At 38.3% G+C, this 17736-nt stretch overlaps 1 protein-coding gene across 1 annotated transcript; it reads right to left on the reverse strand.

Annotated features, from left to right (window-relative positions):
• Positions 1–3557: 3557 nt before the first annotated feature.
• LOC140992200 (muscarinic acetylcholine receptor M4-like) lies at positions 3558–13167 on the reverse strand. The gene is made up of 6 exons (XM_073462486.1): positions 12682–13167; positions 10741–10895; positions 9676–9877; positions 9289–9375; positions 7210–7479; positions 3558–3803 (listed from the first exon to the last, which is right to left on the reverse strand). Exons 1-6 carry the CDS (start codon positions 13150–13152, stop codon positions 3558–3560), a joined length of 1431 nt encoding a protein of 476 aa, XP_073318587.1. The 5' UTR covers positions 13153–13167.
• Positions 13168–17736: the final 4569 nt, after the last annotated feature.

Here is a 17736-nt window from a genome sequence, read left to right on the forward strand (position 1 = left end):
AATCAATCCAGAAACAAATAAATACATAAATAAATACATTTAAAAATGGATACACTAATAGACAAACTGGAAAAATAAATTGATACAAAAGTGAATAAACACAAAGGCAAATTAAAGCAGAAATATCAATTTATGTCACATTTTATAAGTTAATTAATGCCTACATCAATTTTAAAATGTATATTTGGTGTTCAGTATCTTGCCCAGGGACACTTAAAAATGTAGACTGTAGAGGCCATGGCTCAAACACGACCCTCTGATTAGGGTGGGCTGTGGCTCATCTCCTGAGCGTAAAGCTACTGTATCTGTCTCTGTGAATCACCAACACTTTAGGCAAAGCAGCTGGAGGACATGAGAGGCCAAACCAGAAAACATTTTCTTCCATAAATGATCCAGTTTCACCAAACCAGTGATAGTGGTTTATGTCATGTAGTGCCGTTAAGTTTCGCCCACTGACGTCCTACCCGCTCACCAAAGTTAAAGTGCAGAAACAGTCATTCAGGACACAGAGTGACAGGGAGAGAGACATCTTTCTGGTCTGCTACAAGAGCAACAAGCCACACTGGTTAGTAAATCACATTATTATTATTATGATTATTATGATTATTATTATTATTATCATTAATTATTCATGCTAATAAGATGGTTCTGAGGGAACAGATTTTATCTTGATTTTAGGTGAATGGTTGTGTTTTTAGCCTGTCTGACTAAATCTCCAGCCTGAGCATTAGGGATGGGAGAACAGAACTAAATGAGGAATTCCTGTACTTCCTCTGTTCTCCTCCCATCATGGCCTACTTTTCTTCCACCAGCTCATCATTCCTTTTTCCCTAATTCCCTCTTCTCTATTCCATCTGCGCTCTCCCTCTACTTCATTCCCATCCAGATCTCTTCTCTCGTGTGGGCCTTTTTCACTCTTTTTCTCACACTCACTGGCCTCATCAAAAAGGCAAAAGACCCCAACTGACACGGACATCCACCCCCACCCACCCCCATACACTAAGTATTACATTAATGTTAGGTCAATGCAATGTCACTCAATGTGTTGCATTTATGCAAATGTTTTTTTGGATGACAACCCAATCGCCATGATAAATGATGGCAAAGTATGTTTCTGTAAAACCACTGTTTGTTTTGTCACCACAAACAAAGCTGGCAATTGTCCTGAGATCTTTTTGAAAATATCCAATGGTTTCACCCTTACAAATGCCAAAATGCAGACTCAAACTACAGTCACCAGCTTGGCAGCCTTGTCGCCTGCAACTCCAAAACTATCGCCTCCACATATGAAAGTCAGGTAATAAACATGTAATGTGACTGTGATATAACACATTTTGTACAAATGTTAATATGGTACATGTCTGTATGGACGTATTTATCAATGGTTTGCAGAAACATTAACTGCTAACATTTTAACCTGGTGACTGGGCTGCTTTTACAAGCACCCTATTGTGACTCTACCCCACCAACTGGCATCTAGGGACTCCTGGAACAGTGTGGAGAATCTCAAAATACCATAATTTGGTCACAAGATGACAATTTTTATTAGTAAGTTCCATTCACTGATCTTCATCAACCTCATAATGTCACTGAAAGTTTATATGATATTCTAAAACTTTTAAGTCATGCATTTTTCTGATCACTGTCACGAAACCAACAGAATTAATATTTTTTTGCTTGTTGTTGTTGCTTACAAACTGCATGCCACAGATGTAAAGCAGCCTATTAGAAAACATGGAGCATTGCAACTACTGTCTCTCTGATTTCTATGACATGCAAGTAGTATACAAATCAAACAATATGTAACATATCTCTATACGGTTACTGAGGTGGTCATGTTATATGAAAGGTTTATGTCTAGAAGCACAATTTATTTATGGTTTGCTGCTCTTATTTCTCATTGACCTTAAGACTTCCAACATTGCTGCCACAGTGTGTTATATACCACCTACCCCAAATCTTTAATTTCCCTCATTGTACTGCTGCCCACTTTTTCTGTCCTACTATCCTGCTCCACCTTTCCCTTGTCTCCAGTCATAGTCAAAGTCTCCCAGTCATACCTGCTCTCCTTTAAATGTAGATCTAATTTCTTGATCAATATGTCCTTATATTTTAGCCGTCAATTTTATGGTGTCTAGGGTCTATGCTAAAAAAAAAATCATTGTTTATAAAAAATGACATTAAATTGAAATGAAATACACTTAAATGACAATGAACAAGCTGTAGTTATGTATGTAGATTATTTCAACGGAGCCCCAGGGATTTTCCTGAACTTCTTCTGTGTTCCTTTGCAATACTTTGTTTTCCATTGAGGGAGGCTGGACTATAACAGTACATGCAAACAGCATGTATTATGTATCATTATCATACTTTGTATAATTATTATTTTTTCAATCATTTTTACCTTGCTCAGTCGCAAGTCTAGTGAAGTTTAGATACCTAGTGGAGTCTTATTAACACTACACTACACTACACTATCTACACTATCCTCTGACTGACTGCTGCCATTGCTGTGACTGGAACAGACTGTTGTGATTATGGCTGTAGTGATTATGGCTGTAGCCATGGCTGTGGCATCGTGACACAGTTTTTAATGGATGGTGAAGTTCCTCTGAACTCCTGAAGTGTAATTCTGTCATATCCGACAAAAGCACAGTGATTCGTTCCATCTTAGGGGAAGCTGGCAGGTTAAGGAATCACTATTTACAATCACATTTTGTCTATTTGCACCATTAGGGATGGCAAAAATAGATCTCAGATGCAGTCTCTTCTCTTTAGAAGATACCCTTCTACTAGATTATGTCATTCATTTCTCTTCTCCAGCTCCTTAAGCCCTCTGTCACTCACCTCTCAATGATGTTTCCTTCCTCCTTACCTCTGTCCCCCAATTTTGTAGTAGTTTACCCCTCACCTTTCCATCCCACTCTCAGTCCTCTCCTACCATCTCACCTTTATCTATATTCTTATACTGGCCCCAGAGTAAATTCTTGAATTTCTCTTGAATGTGACCAGGTTGATAATCGAGTTGACTTAACACAGCCAGTAGCCAATAGCCCACAAAGTGTCAGGGACATGGGACTAGCAGAAGGCTTAGATCAACACCATTGCATACTGCCATGTGATGATAAAAACCAGAGGGATGACAAAGAACTCAACTTGTCTGGCTCGCTCTCTTGGCTAAGTTTAATAAATGGATAGTTTTTTTTACTTTTCTGCTCACATCAGTCCCTGTTCTATGATTGCAGTTATTTTCCCTACTTTTTGAAACCATGCTTCCATGTGGTTTACACTCAGATTTTGATCTGGGTCAATAGATACGGGGATGATCATAATTATTATTCATTATAAACCGTAGTTGCTCATCTCCTGCAGATGTCTCTTCTCTTTAGAAGAACCCTTCTAATACAATCTGTCATCCATTTCTCCTCTCCAGCTCCTTCAGCCCTCTGTCACTCACCTTTTAACAATATTTCCTCTCTTCCTTCCATTGTTTCCGGTTCTTGCAGTGTGGTTCACCCCTTCCCCACCCATCCCACCCTCAGTCTTCTCCTTCCACCTCATCTTGTACCTATATTTTTATACTGGCACAGAAGCAGGTTCTTAAATGTCTTTTTGAATGTAGCGTTGCACAGTGCGTAACAAGCTGGGTTGATAGTAGAGTTGACATAACACAGCCAGTAGCCGATAGCCCATACAGTGTCAGGGACGCAGGACTGGCAGAAGGTCGAGATCAACACCATGACATTATAAGGTGTCCATGTGATGATGAAAGCCAGCAGGATGGCAAAGATAGTCTTGGTCACCTGTGGAGAACGGGAACAAAAGAGGGAGGAGGTTTGAACTAACCAAGAGAGAACAGGACAAAGACAATTCAAAATACCAATAATCTTTTCTACTCTCGAGGCAGCTATTGGTTTTTAATTTCACTGTGGTATGGAAATCAATTGGCTGCAAGCTAAAACTTTTTTGAAGATAGTTAATCCAAGAGAGTGAGAATGAGTCTGCTGTTTTGCTATCAAAATATGTTATTGTAGCATACTATACAACTGCAGACTAATTTGAAAAGTAAGCAAAGGTGATGTAACTGACAAAGTAAATGTCACTCTGAACAACTGATTACCTCAAGTTCTTTCCCAGACTTCAGACCTCTGCAGTTTGATTATTATGTTGATCTAAAATAAACTGAAACACTAATAATAACTAATAAAACTAATATTGAAATACAAATTTCACTCTTACACTGACATAGAAGCCTAGAAGAAGCCTACCTGCCCTATTTCCCAAAAGCATCTCAAGGCTAAGATGATGGTATGATACATTTAACAATTCTGCTTAAACTTAAAGGTGCTTTCAGTTAGTGGTTGCTGCCAGGGATGCCATCTGAGAAACACCCCCCAGTAGCCTGTGCATCACAGGCTGCTGCTATCCACCATATAATATATTTCCGTCAAGCAGCTACAGAGAGCAGGTTGTAGCTTAAAAAGAGGAAATGGTTTGCCAGAATTTATGATTAATATAGCAAGCTTTGCTAACTAATATTTTTTTTCCAAAACCAGAAAATAAGACATTGAAGCTGGACATTGAAGCTGATGGATCAGCTCCTATATCTTTTCCCACTCTGGTTTCTGTGGTTGCCATGCTCACACGTCGAGCAGCAATGGCACATTAAAAAAGTTGAACAATCAAAAAGTCAGAATGAAGTGGCTAAGAGCTGTGTGTGCTCTTGAGAAGCGCTTTTTCTGCTATATTGGTGGCAGTGATGTCCAAAGTTGTAATATTGAGCTAGGTTAAACTATTTTGATGGACAACACTGCAGTTTTGTTGTCGTTGTTTTTGTATTGTCATAACCACTAGTCTGATTCAAATGGATGTGGGGGATGGATTTTATCCTATAGTGTTGTTGTTGGTCTAAATACAGCCTTAATGGTGTGTTCAGACAAAAAGGTGAAGGTAAAGTTGATAATTGAGGCAGAATGATTGTATATGAAGTCAAAGGAGAGATGCAAGAGGGTACAAATTTGTCTGGCAAGGCATCTCCTGAGGTGATGACACCACTGCAAAAATACTTTTTCAGTTTCCTGGGGTTCTGTAAACCAGCTTTATAAATGATCTGAGACAAGAGGAAAAGAAAAGAGACATCTGACAATGTCTTTCACCATTGTCCTCATATGTCTGTACCAGCAGTTATATTGGACTGGACTTCCAGTAACAGGTGTCCTAAGGCAGAAATCAGAAAGCTATGACTGATGACTGAACATTAAGTGACATTATCAAACATTTTTATTCTGTCATTTATGACATTTGTTTAATGATTTGCATAATTGTGGCTGGGTTTATAGACAGTTAAATGTGCCAAGTTAATCTTCAGTGCCACAAACAGCTTGTGTTTGTTCGGCACTTGATCTTAATTGCTGCTTTGGGAAACCCTCTTACAGTCTATCGTTATTTGGAAACAGGGCTCTGGGCAGTCAGTATATTGAAAACTGAATTATGTAACGTAATAATTTCCACTAAACGTAGCTGTCTCAGTGAACTGGAAATTTGTTGTATTTATAGCTGATTTCCAATTTATGATTAATTCATGAAGCTTAAAATTAGTGCTGGATGCTCCTTTCCTGCCATCAGAAATACTAATCTGGGATTTGTTAAGGATACATTTCTCATTTTTGACATTGTATACAATAACCCCCCCAAGCTCCAAACTCCACCTTACTGCTGATAATTTGAATTTCAGGTGTGACCTGTGGTGAGTGCTCGACCAAAAATACATACAATATGGTTAAAGATACAGGCTATGTCCTTTTCAAAACTAAGAAGAACATTTCCAAACACCATCTGTCATTCTGAACAATACTGTAATTAAGTGAAATGACTGCAGCACAAAAGCAAATCATCTTTGAAAACAGCTGCTCCATACCATTCACACGCTGGTGGACATGGTAGTCCCACCTGTACTCCAGCAACATATGCTGCCATGCAAAAACAACAATGTTAGCTTTGTTTGTTGTCATGATATTTATGTTGCTCTGTTTTGTGTCTTGATGATCAGTGAAGATGTGCTTTTGACGCCTGCTCTTTAGACTGTGCTTTTTCCAATAGATTCTCACTCCCAACTCATCAATTACAGCAGCCTGTTCAATGGCCTTGAGCTTCAGGCTATGATGCTCTACCTACCCCTCTAGAACCAGTGGTTGAAATCCCCCCTATGAATTGTGATAACCCTTCAAAACCATCAAATGTCATCATTTGACGTAGATGATGGTCGTGGCATTAGGACCCGAGATTTCCAACATGGCATATTCTGCTGTGGTGATTTGTTTGTATTACTGTGGCAATCCTGGTATTATCACAGTGCAATTTGCAGTTTATCTGATGCAGACATAAAAGCATGGACGCTCACAATTCATTCACAGGTTCTAAGAAGTCATCAAATTAAAAAGACCATTGCTTTGTTACCGGTCGCTAATGTAAGCAGTCAGCAACCTGTGCCCCTACTCTGCGAGTCTGCACTGATGTCATAGGAGCGGTACTCACTGCCGCAATGTCACTACTGGTCCTCGGTTAAATTTCAGGCATCATATGCTATCAAAGGGGAGGATGCAACATTGAAATACATCAAAATGTGTAATTGTCATCAATGTAACATTAGTACCAAGACATCAGCAAACTGGTTGTGATTGTTTTATGCTTGTTATAAAGAAAGGACCATGATTTATTGAAACGGCAGAGAGTTCTTATAACCCATGGTTCATGGGTGTGCATCTGAAAAATCTCCATTTGGAGGGCCATGTAGCCCAAACACTTTGCCCTAGCCCTCTTTCCTAACAAGAATCAGGACACCCTACCCCTAAAAATGATGGTGGATGACAAGCTTATGTTAGCCTCAACGTCAATTATCACACACACACACACACACGCACACACACACACACACACACACACACACACACACACACACACACACACACACACACAAAGTAATGTCAATCTAACTTTCACCAATGGTTAAAATACACACCAAAAAAGGATAAGGATAAAAACATAATTGTGCTGTCATAATAAGCAATCATTCTTCTACTACCTGATACTACTATATATATACAACTACAAAAAATAGCTGTTTCATGTAATGTACAACCATTTATAAGCATACGGTGTATTGTTTATCCAATTGTTGCCTCATGTCTGTGTAGTGTTATATTAACATACTTTCTTTTCTCTGGCAGCCATCTGTCTTTTCCTCTTCACTTGGCTTCTAGCAATGCTTGCAAACTTTCGTGCCACAGTCCTAGGACGGCTGATCGGGATTGAATGTCTCTCAGCTCCCTCTACAGGAGGGACAATCTCTATAGCTGTAATGCATTCATCTCCTGTCTGCTTTGTTACAATCTTTATCTTGGACCATTTCGAACTGGCGGTGATCTTGGGCTCAGCAGGATCGGCGGTTGCTGTGTCAACTGGGTTGGGATTTGTTGCAGCCTGTAACAAACCAAAGAGAGTTTTTGAGGAACTTTTAAGGCCACTGCGACCTGTTGTAGGGTGCATGAAGCTCACAAGGTCAGAAAGGGCAGGAATTCAGTGAAAACAGTCATGCTTACCACATCAAAAGTGCAAGAATGCTCCTCCAGAAGGAGTACTAAATCATCCAGTATTACAGTTTTTACTCAATTACTTAGATACGTTTTCTGAAAGTGGTATGTTCCCTATTCACAGAGTACCTTGTGTGTGAAAGTAATGTGAAACAGAACATAGAAAATTGAAGAACAGATGAAAATGGCTCGATACAACAAATCCATATACATAAGGAAGTATCTATCTTTTTGGGAACGTGCACATATATTCCTTTCATCAAATATTTGGTTCATATTGCCTACTTTTACATCTTGTGAGAGGTTTATCAATGTAAACTCAGAGTTGCACTTGTAAATTAAATTAAACAACATGTAATATGTTGCATGGACATTTCAGAATTATTATATATTATTTTATACTAATAGAATTTAAAGATTCATCTGTAATGAATGACACTTCCAGATTAAGTAAATCTAAAATCACTTTTCCTTCCAGCTTTAACAGAACTGTTGTCATGAAGAGAACTGTCTGAACAGTTTTGACCTCAGTATAGAGACGTGTTTTACCAATCGGAAAAAACTTTAAAACACATCCAGAGTGATGTCCTTGAAAATTGACTGGACCTATATCTTCTAACTGAGGGCAAGAGGGGAAAAAAGGTTGGCGTAGGCAGCGAGAGGTGTAGATGGTGGTGATGTTTGGTAGCTGGGTCCCAACGATTTTCCCAGCACTTGTGTTTTTATAACTCTCTAGAGAGCCCTCTGGTTTGCCTTTGTGCAGCTCCAGAACCACACTGCCAAGCAGTATGTCATTACACTTTCAATGGCGCAGTAATGGAAAAGGACCAGAAGCCTCTGCAGCAGGGTTTCTCACTTCAGTTTCCTCAGATAAAACAGGCGTTGTTGAGATTTCCAATCACCAAGTTGCTGTTAGTGCTCCAGGACAGCTCCTCGGTCACCGTCAGTTCCAAGAACATGAAGCTGGTTACTTTCTCGACCGCCTCGCCATTTATATTGAGTGGGGTGTGTTGTCCTGACACGCGAAAGGCCACTATCACTTCCTTGGTCTTGATGTTCACAGTTACTTTGTGACTGTGACATCATACTGCCAGTTCTTGTACTGTCTCCTATATGCAGACTCATCGATGAGGCCAAGCACAGTCATTTCATTCACAAATTTAACGATTTGAGTTAGACGGATAGGAGGGATGTGTGTGTGTATGTGTGAAAAGGGTGTGAAGAAGTAGACTTAATACACATTCCTTTGGAGCACCGGTGTTCAGGGATAGAGTGGGTGATATTTGCTTCCCAAGTCTGAACATGTTCGTACATGAACATGAAAATGTTCGTACATGAACATGAAAATGTTCATGTACGAACATTTTCATGTTCATGTTCGTACATGAATGTACGAACATGATATTTATCTTGAAAAGACATAGTTAACCCATAGATAGAGCTAGTTAAGACTAATCCACCATAGAAGAAAATGACTTGGTTATCACAAGAAAACGAGATAAATTACTGACAAAAAAATTTAATAATTGAAACCTTTGCAGCTCTAAGCTTTCATGCATATGTAGTGTGCATATGTTGTCCAAAGAGGGTTGTGAAATGTCTGTTTTATTTCTGATGAAACTATGATAAGACAAAGAATGTGTTGGAAATAAAGCATGGAATGACAGCAAAGAAAGTTGACCAACTTTTGAACACCAACCTCAGATATCACCTCATTCTTGGTGTTGTTCTGTGGTTCTGTGGGGGGAATAAAAGCTGTGGACGAATCGTTGGAACTCTCCTTTTCCTTAATAGATAGATAGATAGATAGATAGATAGATAGATAGATAGATAGGTAGATAGATAGATAGATAGATAGATAGATAGATAGATAGATAGATAGATAGATAGATAGATAGATAGATAGATAGATAGATAGATAGATAGATTTACACAATGGAAGCATAATACATAGCAAACTGAACATAACAAGTTTCTAGATCAACTACAGTAAACAGTAAAGTAATGAAACTGCCGCACAAGTGAACAAAGTCTGGTTGGAATACATACGCTGTGATATTATTAGATTAACTGTGCGAATCAATACCTGTGTGACTCCTGGACTGGGCTGTGCTAGAGGCTTTGGCTTAATTGGTTTTGATTCCTCCACTCTGCCATTCTTCACAGCCTCCAACGCAGTTGTAGTTGAGTCCAGACTAAGTTTGGGAGTAGAGCGGGGACTGGCCTGAGGACTGGTCTCATTGTTATTGTTCTGCTTTAACAAGTGACTCTTTATCAAGCTGGGAGTTCTGGAAGAAAAACATTAGAATGCCAATTGTTTGCACACAATTTTAAAAAAAATCTGTGCCTCAAATGTGTACTTTATACAATCCACACATGGACATCAATCATTGTGCAGCAATTTGGGTATTTGATTTATTAATGTTAAAAGCCTTGGTGGCCATCTGGTGGTACTTTGCAATTTATTAAACCACTTTTTTCCAATTTGCAAACCACCAATGATTTCCAAAACAGGAAAATATTTAGGTGAAACACACTGTATACCAATAAATATTTTTCTTTAAAATATCTGAATATTTTTATTATACTGTATATTATACTGCACACGTATATGTAGTTCATCATCATCACTACCTTAGGCTACGCTTTGAGTTTCGGGGAGGGTGATAGCGTGATACTGATATTGTGTATATAGCCATATTTGAGGGACTATGTTTGGAACATGCAAGGCATTTGGATAATTAACAAAGAAGCATAATATGCAGTAGGGGTGCTTGAGGAAATTCTCCAGACATTTTGACACTTTCTTCTGCAGCGAAATTGGGTCATCATTGGAATCCCTAGTAACTAACCAAATTCAGCATAGTTGATGTTCTCTGTCTGAGAAAATAAACATTTTACAACCATCTTTAGGTAGACAGATTTTTTGATGGAATATTTTTTAAAAGTAGTATAAAAGAGGCTTTTGATTAAGAGAAACCAACCAAGGGAAACTGTTATATCAAGCAGAGATTATAACACACATAGAAGGATAAAGAATTTCCCTTTTTTATTTGGCTGCAGCTATTTATTTAATGAAGTAAGAGTTTGCATTCCAAAAGCAAGTGCCTGAATTAAGAAAAGGTAAGTTTGATTCTATTGAGGCTCTTACTTTATTCCCTTCTTCTCTTTCTTCTCTGGTTTGTGTTTGGAAACCCTGCTCCTGGAGGCCAGGGAGATGTGGATGTACAGGACGGTCATAATAATGACAGGAAGATAGAATGCTGCTATAGCCGTCCCAAACGTCACTGCAGGGTTAGAAAGGAACTGAAACAAGAAAAGGAAAAGGAAGAAAGAAAGTAGGAAAGAAAGAAATAAATAAAAGAAAGAAAGAAAGAAAGCCTTCCATTGCCTTCAGTGATTGTTTACACATATGCAGTTTACAGTAAATAGTTACCAGTTGATTAGGTATTAGGTTACAGTCTAATCCAAACCAATCCAAACCTGAAATCAATCCTGACTTTATAAAGTTCGGAATGTTTACACTTTGTTGACACTGTGTTGTTAAACTTGCAATCTCCTATAGAATTTATTTTAGACATTGTCTGTAATTAATACAGAATTGCAACTTCAGTGTGACATCTTACTGAAAAAACTGCCAGGAGACTCTTGTGACTCATCACAAATGAATAAAGATGAATTTAGCCTTGCAGCACCCCTCCTGTTATAACTCCGGGCTCCCACTAGGGGAACTACTGTATTAGGGTACTATATATAGGTGAGTATAGCCCAGTCGCAAGGATAAAATGTTAGCAGTTAACGTTTCTGCAAACCACAGATATGATTACATTTTTGCATGTCACAGACGAAGTACCATAGTGACATTTCCAGAAAAATGTATCATAACATACACTACATGTTTATTACATGACTTTCATGGTGGGAGGTGTGATGGGGCAATGCTGGAATTGTAGGTGAAAACACTGCCAAGCCATTGAAAAGGCTGCCAAGATGTTAGTAAGTGAAACCACTGGACATTTTTAGTGTGACCTCGCAACAATTTTCAGGTGATATTTATTTTAGGCACTTGGGCCCTGTTTGTGGCCATAAAACCAGATGTTTGTGGTTTTGCAGAAACATATTTTGCCAACATTTATTCTAGTGATTGGGTTGCAGAGTATGAGATATGACTAGCAAAGAGCAGCAAAAATTTTAAGAGTCAAAATATAAATACCTAAACAACAAAATTTGTAATTTGTCATAGCCTCTATATAAGTTAATTCTTGAAATTAGGATCAGTATCTATGGCAAATTAATTGTGGTATATGGAGTGATGACAATAAATGTGTCAACCATTGGAAACACTTGGAAACACTTGTGAAGTGAAACAGCAAGGATCCTGGACAGAAACAACATCAGCTGTCTATCAATCCCGGACCAAAACCACTCACAGCCTTCAACAGACCGCTACAAACTGCAAAGGGAGAGCCACATGACCAACGGATGGCCACTAGCAAACTAATCTGCTGGCATTTTAACTCTTCTAACTATGTTTGGCAGTGCATGCTATTATCACAATGATCTAGCATTACTCATTTTCTATTTTGCTTCCTCATTTTTTCTATACTTTTATGGTAGAAGTACACAACCTAGCAAGGCTAGGAAAAATATAGCTCCCTGAAACCTTCTGCTGACTATATCAGTCCAGTGATTAGTCACAAGAGTCTTCCAGCAGCATGCACGGAGAAAAGGTCAAACATCATGGACCAGGAGTCAGAGAAGGATTGGAGAAATATTTTTAAAAAATAAGGCATTCAACAGACTTTGGATGAAGACAGGGGTCATTTGCGGTTCAAAGCTACAGAAAAACTAGTAAGGTGACCTTGAGTCAGGATTATTTCATCACCGTTTATCACACATCAAAAGGCCATTTAAAAGGCTACCATTTTGCAAACAACTCTCTTACTGAATGCACTTCCAAATTTTATTAAAGGGGAAGTAATAATATGTAATATGAATAACCAAGTATATAGGTTCTTAACAGCTTGGCTGACAGTGAATGTGCTTTGTGCTATATCTGCATAAACAATCATCAAAGTTTTATGCACTCTACCTGAATATAACACTCTCCAGGTGGTACTGTTCGCTGTCCAACGATGAACTGCCAGAACAAGATTGCAGGAGCCCACAAGATGAATGACAGGATCCATGCTGCTGCAATCATTAACCCTGCCATCTTTGTTGTCCTTCTTGCTGGATACGTTAGGGGTTTAGTTACGCAGAAATAGCGATCAAAGCTAATGATCAGTAAATTCATCACCGAGGCATTTGAGACAACATAATCTAAAGCTAGCCACAAGTCACAGACCACCGGCCCAAGTGGCCAATAGCCAACAATGATGTAGACTGTGTACAAATTCATGCTGAAAACACCGATAATCAAGTCAGCGCATGCTAATGAAAATAAGAAATAGTTATTAACAGTTTGTAAGTGGCGATTTACTTTGATGGACAGCATGACTAAAATATTTCCAGTGACAGTCACAAAGCTTAGAGATCCTGTAACCAAGGCAATAAAAAACATCTCCAAAGCTTTATATGGACTTGCTGTCCCCACTCCATCGTCTACAGGAGAGCAGGATGTTGAGTCATTGGTGGAAATGTTGCATGAGATGTTGGAGAACAGGTCAGCTGATTGGTTGACCGAGGACCCTGATGGAAAAAGGGGAAAGATAGGAAGATAATGAAAAAATATTATTTCAATAAAGACAAATATAGTAATGCCATTAATGTAATAATGGCAGTGATCATCAGCATCACAGTGTCTGTTGTCCCGAAATAATTCTTGACTCCTTCTACAGTAGTAACCCTAGGGTTAAAATGAATGACAGAAATTTGTGGACAGTACTTCAGTAGTTGGGTTAGTAACAAATCAAACTACAGGACAAAGGTGTCTAATCTTTTGAATTTAACGTTTTTTATGCTGCTTTATGTGCAGCAGCTGAATAGCTTGTTAGCTATCTAGCCTACAAGCCGGCATTTGTAGGTGACTTTGTATGAATGTCCCTCTGCACTCAACTCACTCCCTGCAGGGGGAGATCAACTCATGTTGATGCTGAGATTTGAAGATGAGGTGTAAAATAAAATGCATTTATGGCATGGATTATGGATTATAATCCGTGTATCATTCATTCTTTTATATTCAATTGTGAAACCAAAATTGGAAAATGAAAAAAAACATTTGTTATTGGTTAATGAAACTGATACCAAAAAACAAAACAAGTTTGTTTTTTCAAACTTTATGCTCAGATAAAAAAAAAGCTAAATGAAAAAACTTGATTTTGATATTTAATTTGTCCGATTTGTGTGACCCAGAAGTTATTGACTTTGTCGTGTGTTGCACTTGATAAGCATGTGATAAATCCACCCACCAACAGTTCAGTGTGAAAGAAAGCCTGAATAATCAGAATCACGCAGTGATGGTAAGTCAATGAATGGACACCATGGTGGCACTGGAACCATACAGTAATGTAATAAAGACTTATTTGAAACTGGCAAGACACATGTAGAGATTTCCACCACACTGCACAGACAACACTAAAGTAAGTATCCGATTCACAGCTTCTTATTGGAATTTTCTAATCCACCTTAAAAGTGGCATACTGCCTATAGATGGCATTGTTCAGTCATTTTCAAGCCAGTTCATGGACTGAAAAACGTTAATAATATAGGGGAAGATGAAATGACAATGAATTATACAATGACATGGTCTGCAATTGGTTTACAACCCTATGTTTTGTTGATTTTAACGCTAACATTTTTTTCTTATTGTCCTTGCTCATGGTAAACTGATTTTCAGTCTTATTTCTATTCCTACCTATTTGCTGTGGTTCTACCTGCTCAGTATTCAAAAAGTCTTCATAGCCAAATACTCCAAAATGACAGGGGACATCATAGGGTTTGATAATCCTGACTTTTATTTATTTTTATCGTCCATTTCACTGCTGTTTTCATGTGTAGACCACATGAGACCAGGTCCAGTTCAAAAACCACTATACTTAGACCCATTAATTCTGGACTGCATTGTCTCAGAGGGGCTAATGACTCAGTTTCAGATTTTTGAAACCTTTATTCTATTTATGAAAATACAAAAAAAGGGCCATTTCACAGCTTTTTCAGAATCGCTTTAAAAGTTTGCCTACAGAGTGTAGCTTTAATCGTCCACTTTAATGCACACACACTGGCTTGCCTCCCCTTTCTGTTTCCTCTCTCCCTGTATGTGTCTGCTCTACTGACTGTCTTCATCAGCAGTATGTTTTAAGTCACCCCCCGAAAAAACACTGCACATTTTTGATTTTTTTCTACCATTGCTTCCGATTCCACAGCAGGTGAGCTGCATGTGGAGGTAGCTTGTCATTAACTCTGTAGCCTATTGAAACCAATGTGGTAGCACATGACAATGTAACAACAAGGTGCACTTACAAGCAATGGCATGGTGATGACGTCATTCTCTTGCATGGATTAAAAAAAAGGGGTTGCCAAATATGATCAATATAATTATTATTATTATTATTAATAATAATAATAATAATAATAATAATAATAATAATAATAATAATAATAATAATAAAAATAGTAATAACAAACATGACATTGCACTGTGTCTCTCTCAATGCCAATAGTAATGTATTTTGGTCATAAGAAAACAAAACTATCTAATTTCTGTACAGTGCAGTGCCATACAGAAATAAAGTGAACAAGGTACCAACTGGTTGTAACTGCCAAAAAAAACACTCAAGGTAAATGAACAATCATCGACATTCTTTTATAACCATTGTTAAAACAACACCGCAAAATTCTGAACAGTGGAATGCACAAGGTTTTCTTTTGATTTGGTGTGTGTTGTGTGTTCACTGATCATGACCAGAGTTTATACCACTGAATAAGCCTGACTGAAGTTCATGAGTCATATATTTGTGCTGATGATTTCAGCATAGCTAATTTGGTATAATGTGAGCTTCAGCTCAGCACTCTCACTAAGCAGAGAAGCTGTTCCTTAGAGATAGTGAAAAAGAACACCTGTCTGACATCACAGTCACAGTCTGACATCTTCATTGTTAAAATTATTTTGTGTATTATTAGCATTGACCTGGGGTAACTAGTAGAATAATTTTATTATTATCTTATCTTTATATATCCTGGTGGAAAATATGGACTATGGGATAGAACAGCTTACCATTGAATTGTAATGTCCAAACAAGTTTATTAGTCCTTTATTTTCTTCCTTCCCCCTTTTTGTCCCTTCTGTCATTGTAGACTTTGGTAATGTTACTTGAAAAAGTGCATACTATGTAACACAGTTAAGCCAAGTTGACATTTAAGGATTTTAGGCCTGATCTTGCCACTGCAGCCGGTTTTTAGAGCTCGTTGACAAAAAATCCCCAGATCAGAGGCAGATCAGCTTGCGCTCCCATGAATGATTTTCGAAAACCTGATCCAGGAGATCAGAGACAGCTTGCCTGCGTGTGTCCGACATCTGCAGGATATCTAGCAGGCTAAAAATCTGGATGAGAGCAGGTTCTCCTCTTCTTTCTCCCTCTCTCCTCTACTGTAATCCACAGTAATTCTCTGAACCCAGTCTGTGTATGGAGCAGGTGCAATAACAGCCTATAGTTTCATTAGTTTCTGATTAGTATCAGAACACACAAGCTTTTTAGTATATGTAACCACAATAGGAGCAGGCTATAATATGATTTCAGTGCAAAAATAATCCTTGCTGTTCACACATCCGGATCTGCTCTCTTACCCGTATTATTTTCTTTTTCCCCCTTTTTTGTCACTGCAAATCAGTGCATAAAAAACTTGGGCTGTTTGGACCACATCAATCCTGAGTCACGTCGCATGTGTGATCTTGTAGTTTGTGCCACCCTGTCGCTGACCAGTCATGAAGTGTGGAAACCACAATGGTTATAAGTCTCCCGACTACAAAGCAGGAGTGTGTAGTGTGAACAGGACAGCGATCGGATGGCTTTGAAAGTCGCGTTGTGTGTTCAAGCCATTACATGATGGTTGTTTGTCTGTCTCACTCCTACTGATAACAGTTGGATGCAGATAAGACTGGCTGTTGGTTGTTCTACTGCTGGTCTATCTTAAGTATCTCTGTACAGTCTGCGGAGCTATCTGACTTGATACATGCCATGGGGAACTTGCTAATCTTATCTGCATACTGATGAGGATCTTGCAGAAAACACACCGAAAACTAATTGATTGAAGATAAGCAGTCACATCAGAGTGGAACTGCATTCAGTATACACAGCCAAGCATCATTATTCAAAGGCCCTTTAGCAGTATTGAAATGTAACTAAATACATTTACTCAAGTAATGAACTGTACTTAAGTACTTAATTGAACTTTTTAGTGCTACTCTGAACTTCTACTCCACTACATTTATCTGACAGCTTTAGTTGCTTTGCAAATTAAGATTTTTACAAGCAAAGTGTTCAATACAGAGTACTGAGTTTTGATAATTGAGTCTACGTTTACTATAGTAGGTATCATTGCTGCTACTAGTATTATTAGTCGTATTTTACCATTATAGCTGTTATTGTTGTTGTTGCTGTGTCTTCCCCTAACCCAACTGGTCAAGGTAGATGGCTGCCTACTTAGAGCCTGGGTCTGTTCAGAGGTTTGTGTCATGAGATAACATTTGGCGATATATGAATGAAAATTAACTGAAATAAACAGTACATGCTGTCTAGTTGCATGTCTAAACGTGTATGTTCAGTATAAAACTAGCCTACAAGCACTGTACACAAAGTTAATAACTCAGTTTCCATCACTTCTGTCACTTTCATCGTGTTTGATGAGGAAGTAACATCACAGCGCTCAGCGCACAGAGAAAAAGGCAGATAACAATATTATAAAGCAGTCTATGGCTGACATTGAATGGTCAAACCTTTGTAAATGTAATAATACAGAATGGTTATCAAACATATCATGTGTGTATTTATTGCTGCGCTACTTTAAAGCTTCATGCATATTGAAAATGTATGCCCTCTAACCGATCTGTGCTACAAATTCAATTTAGGTTGTGGTTTATACAATATACATTCTATTGTTCCTTTGACAAAATGCTGAGTCAACACGGTTATTCCATTGATGTTCAAAC

Source organism: Pagrus major, chromosome 24 (assembly GCF_040436345.1).
Source record: "Pagrus major chromosome 24, Pma_NU_1.0".
Lineage (NCBI taxonomy): Eukaryota > Metazoa > Chordata > Actinopteri > Spariformes > Sparidae > Pagrus > Pagrus major.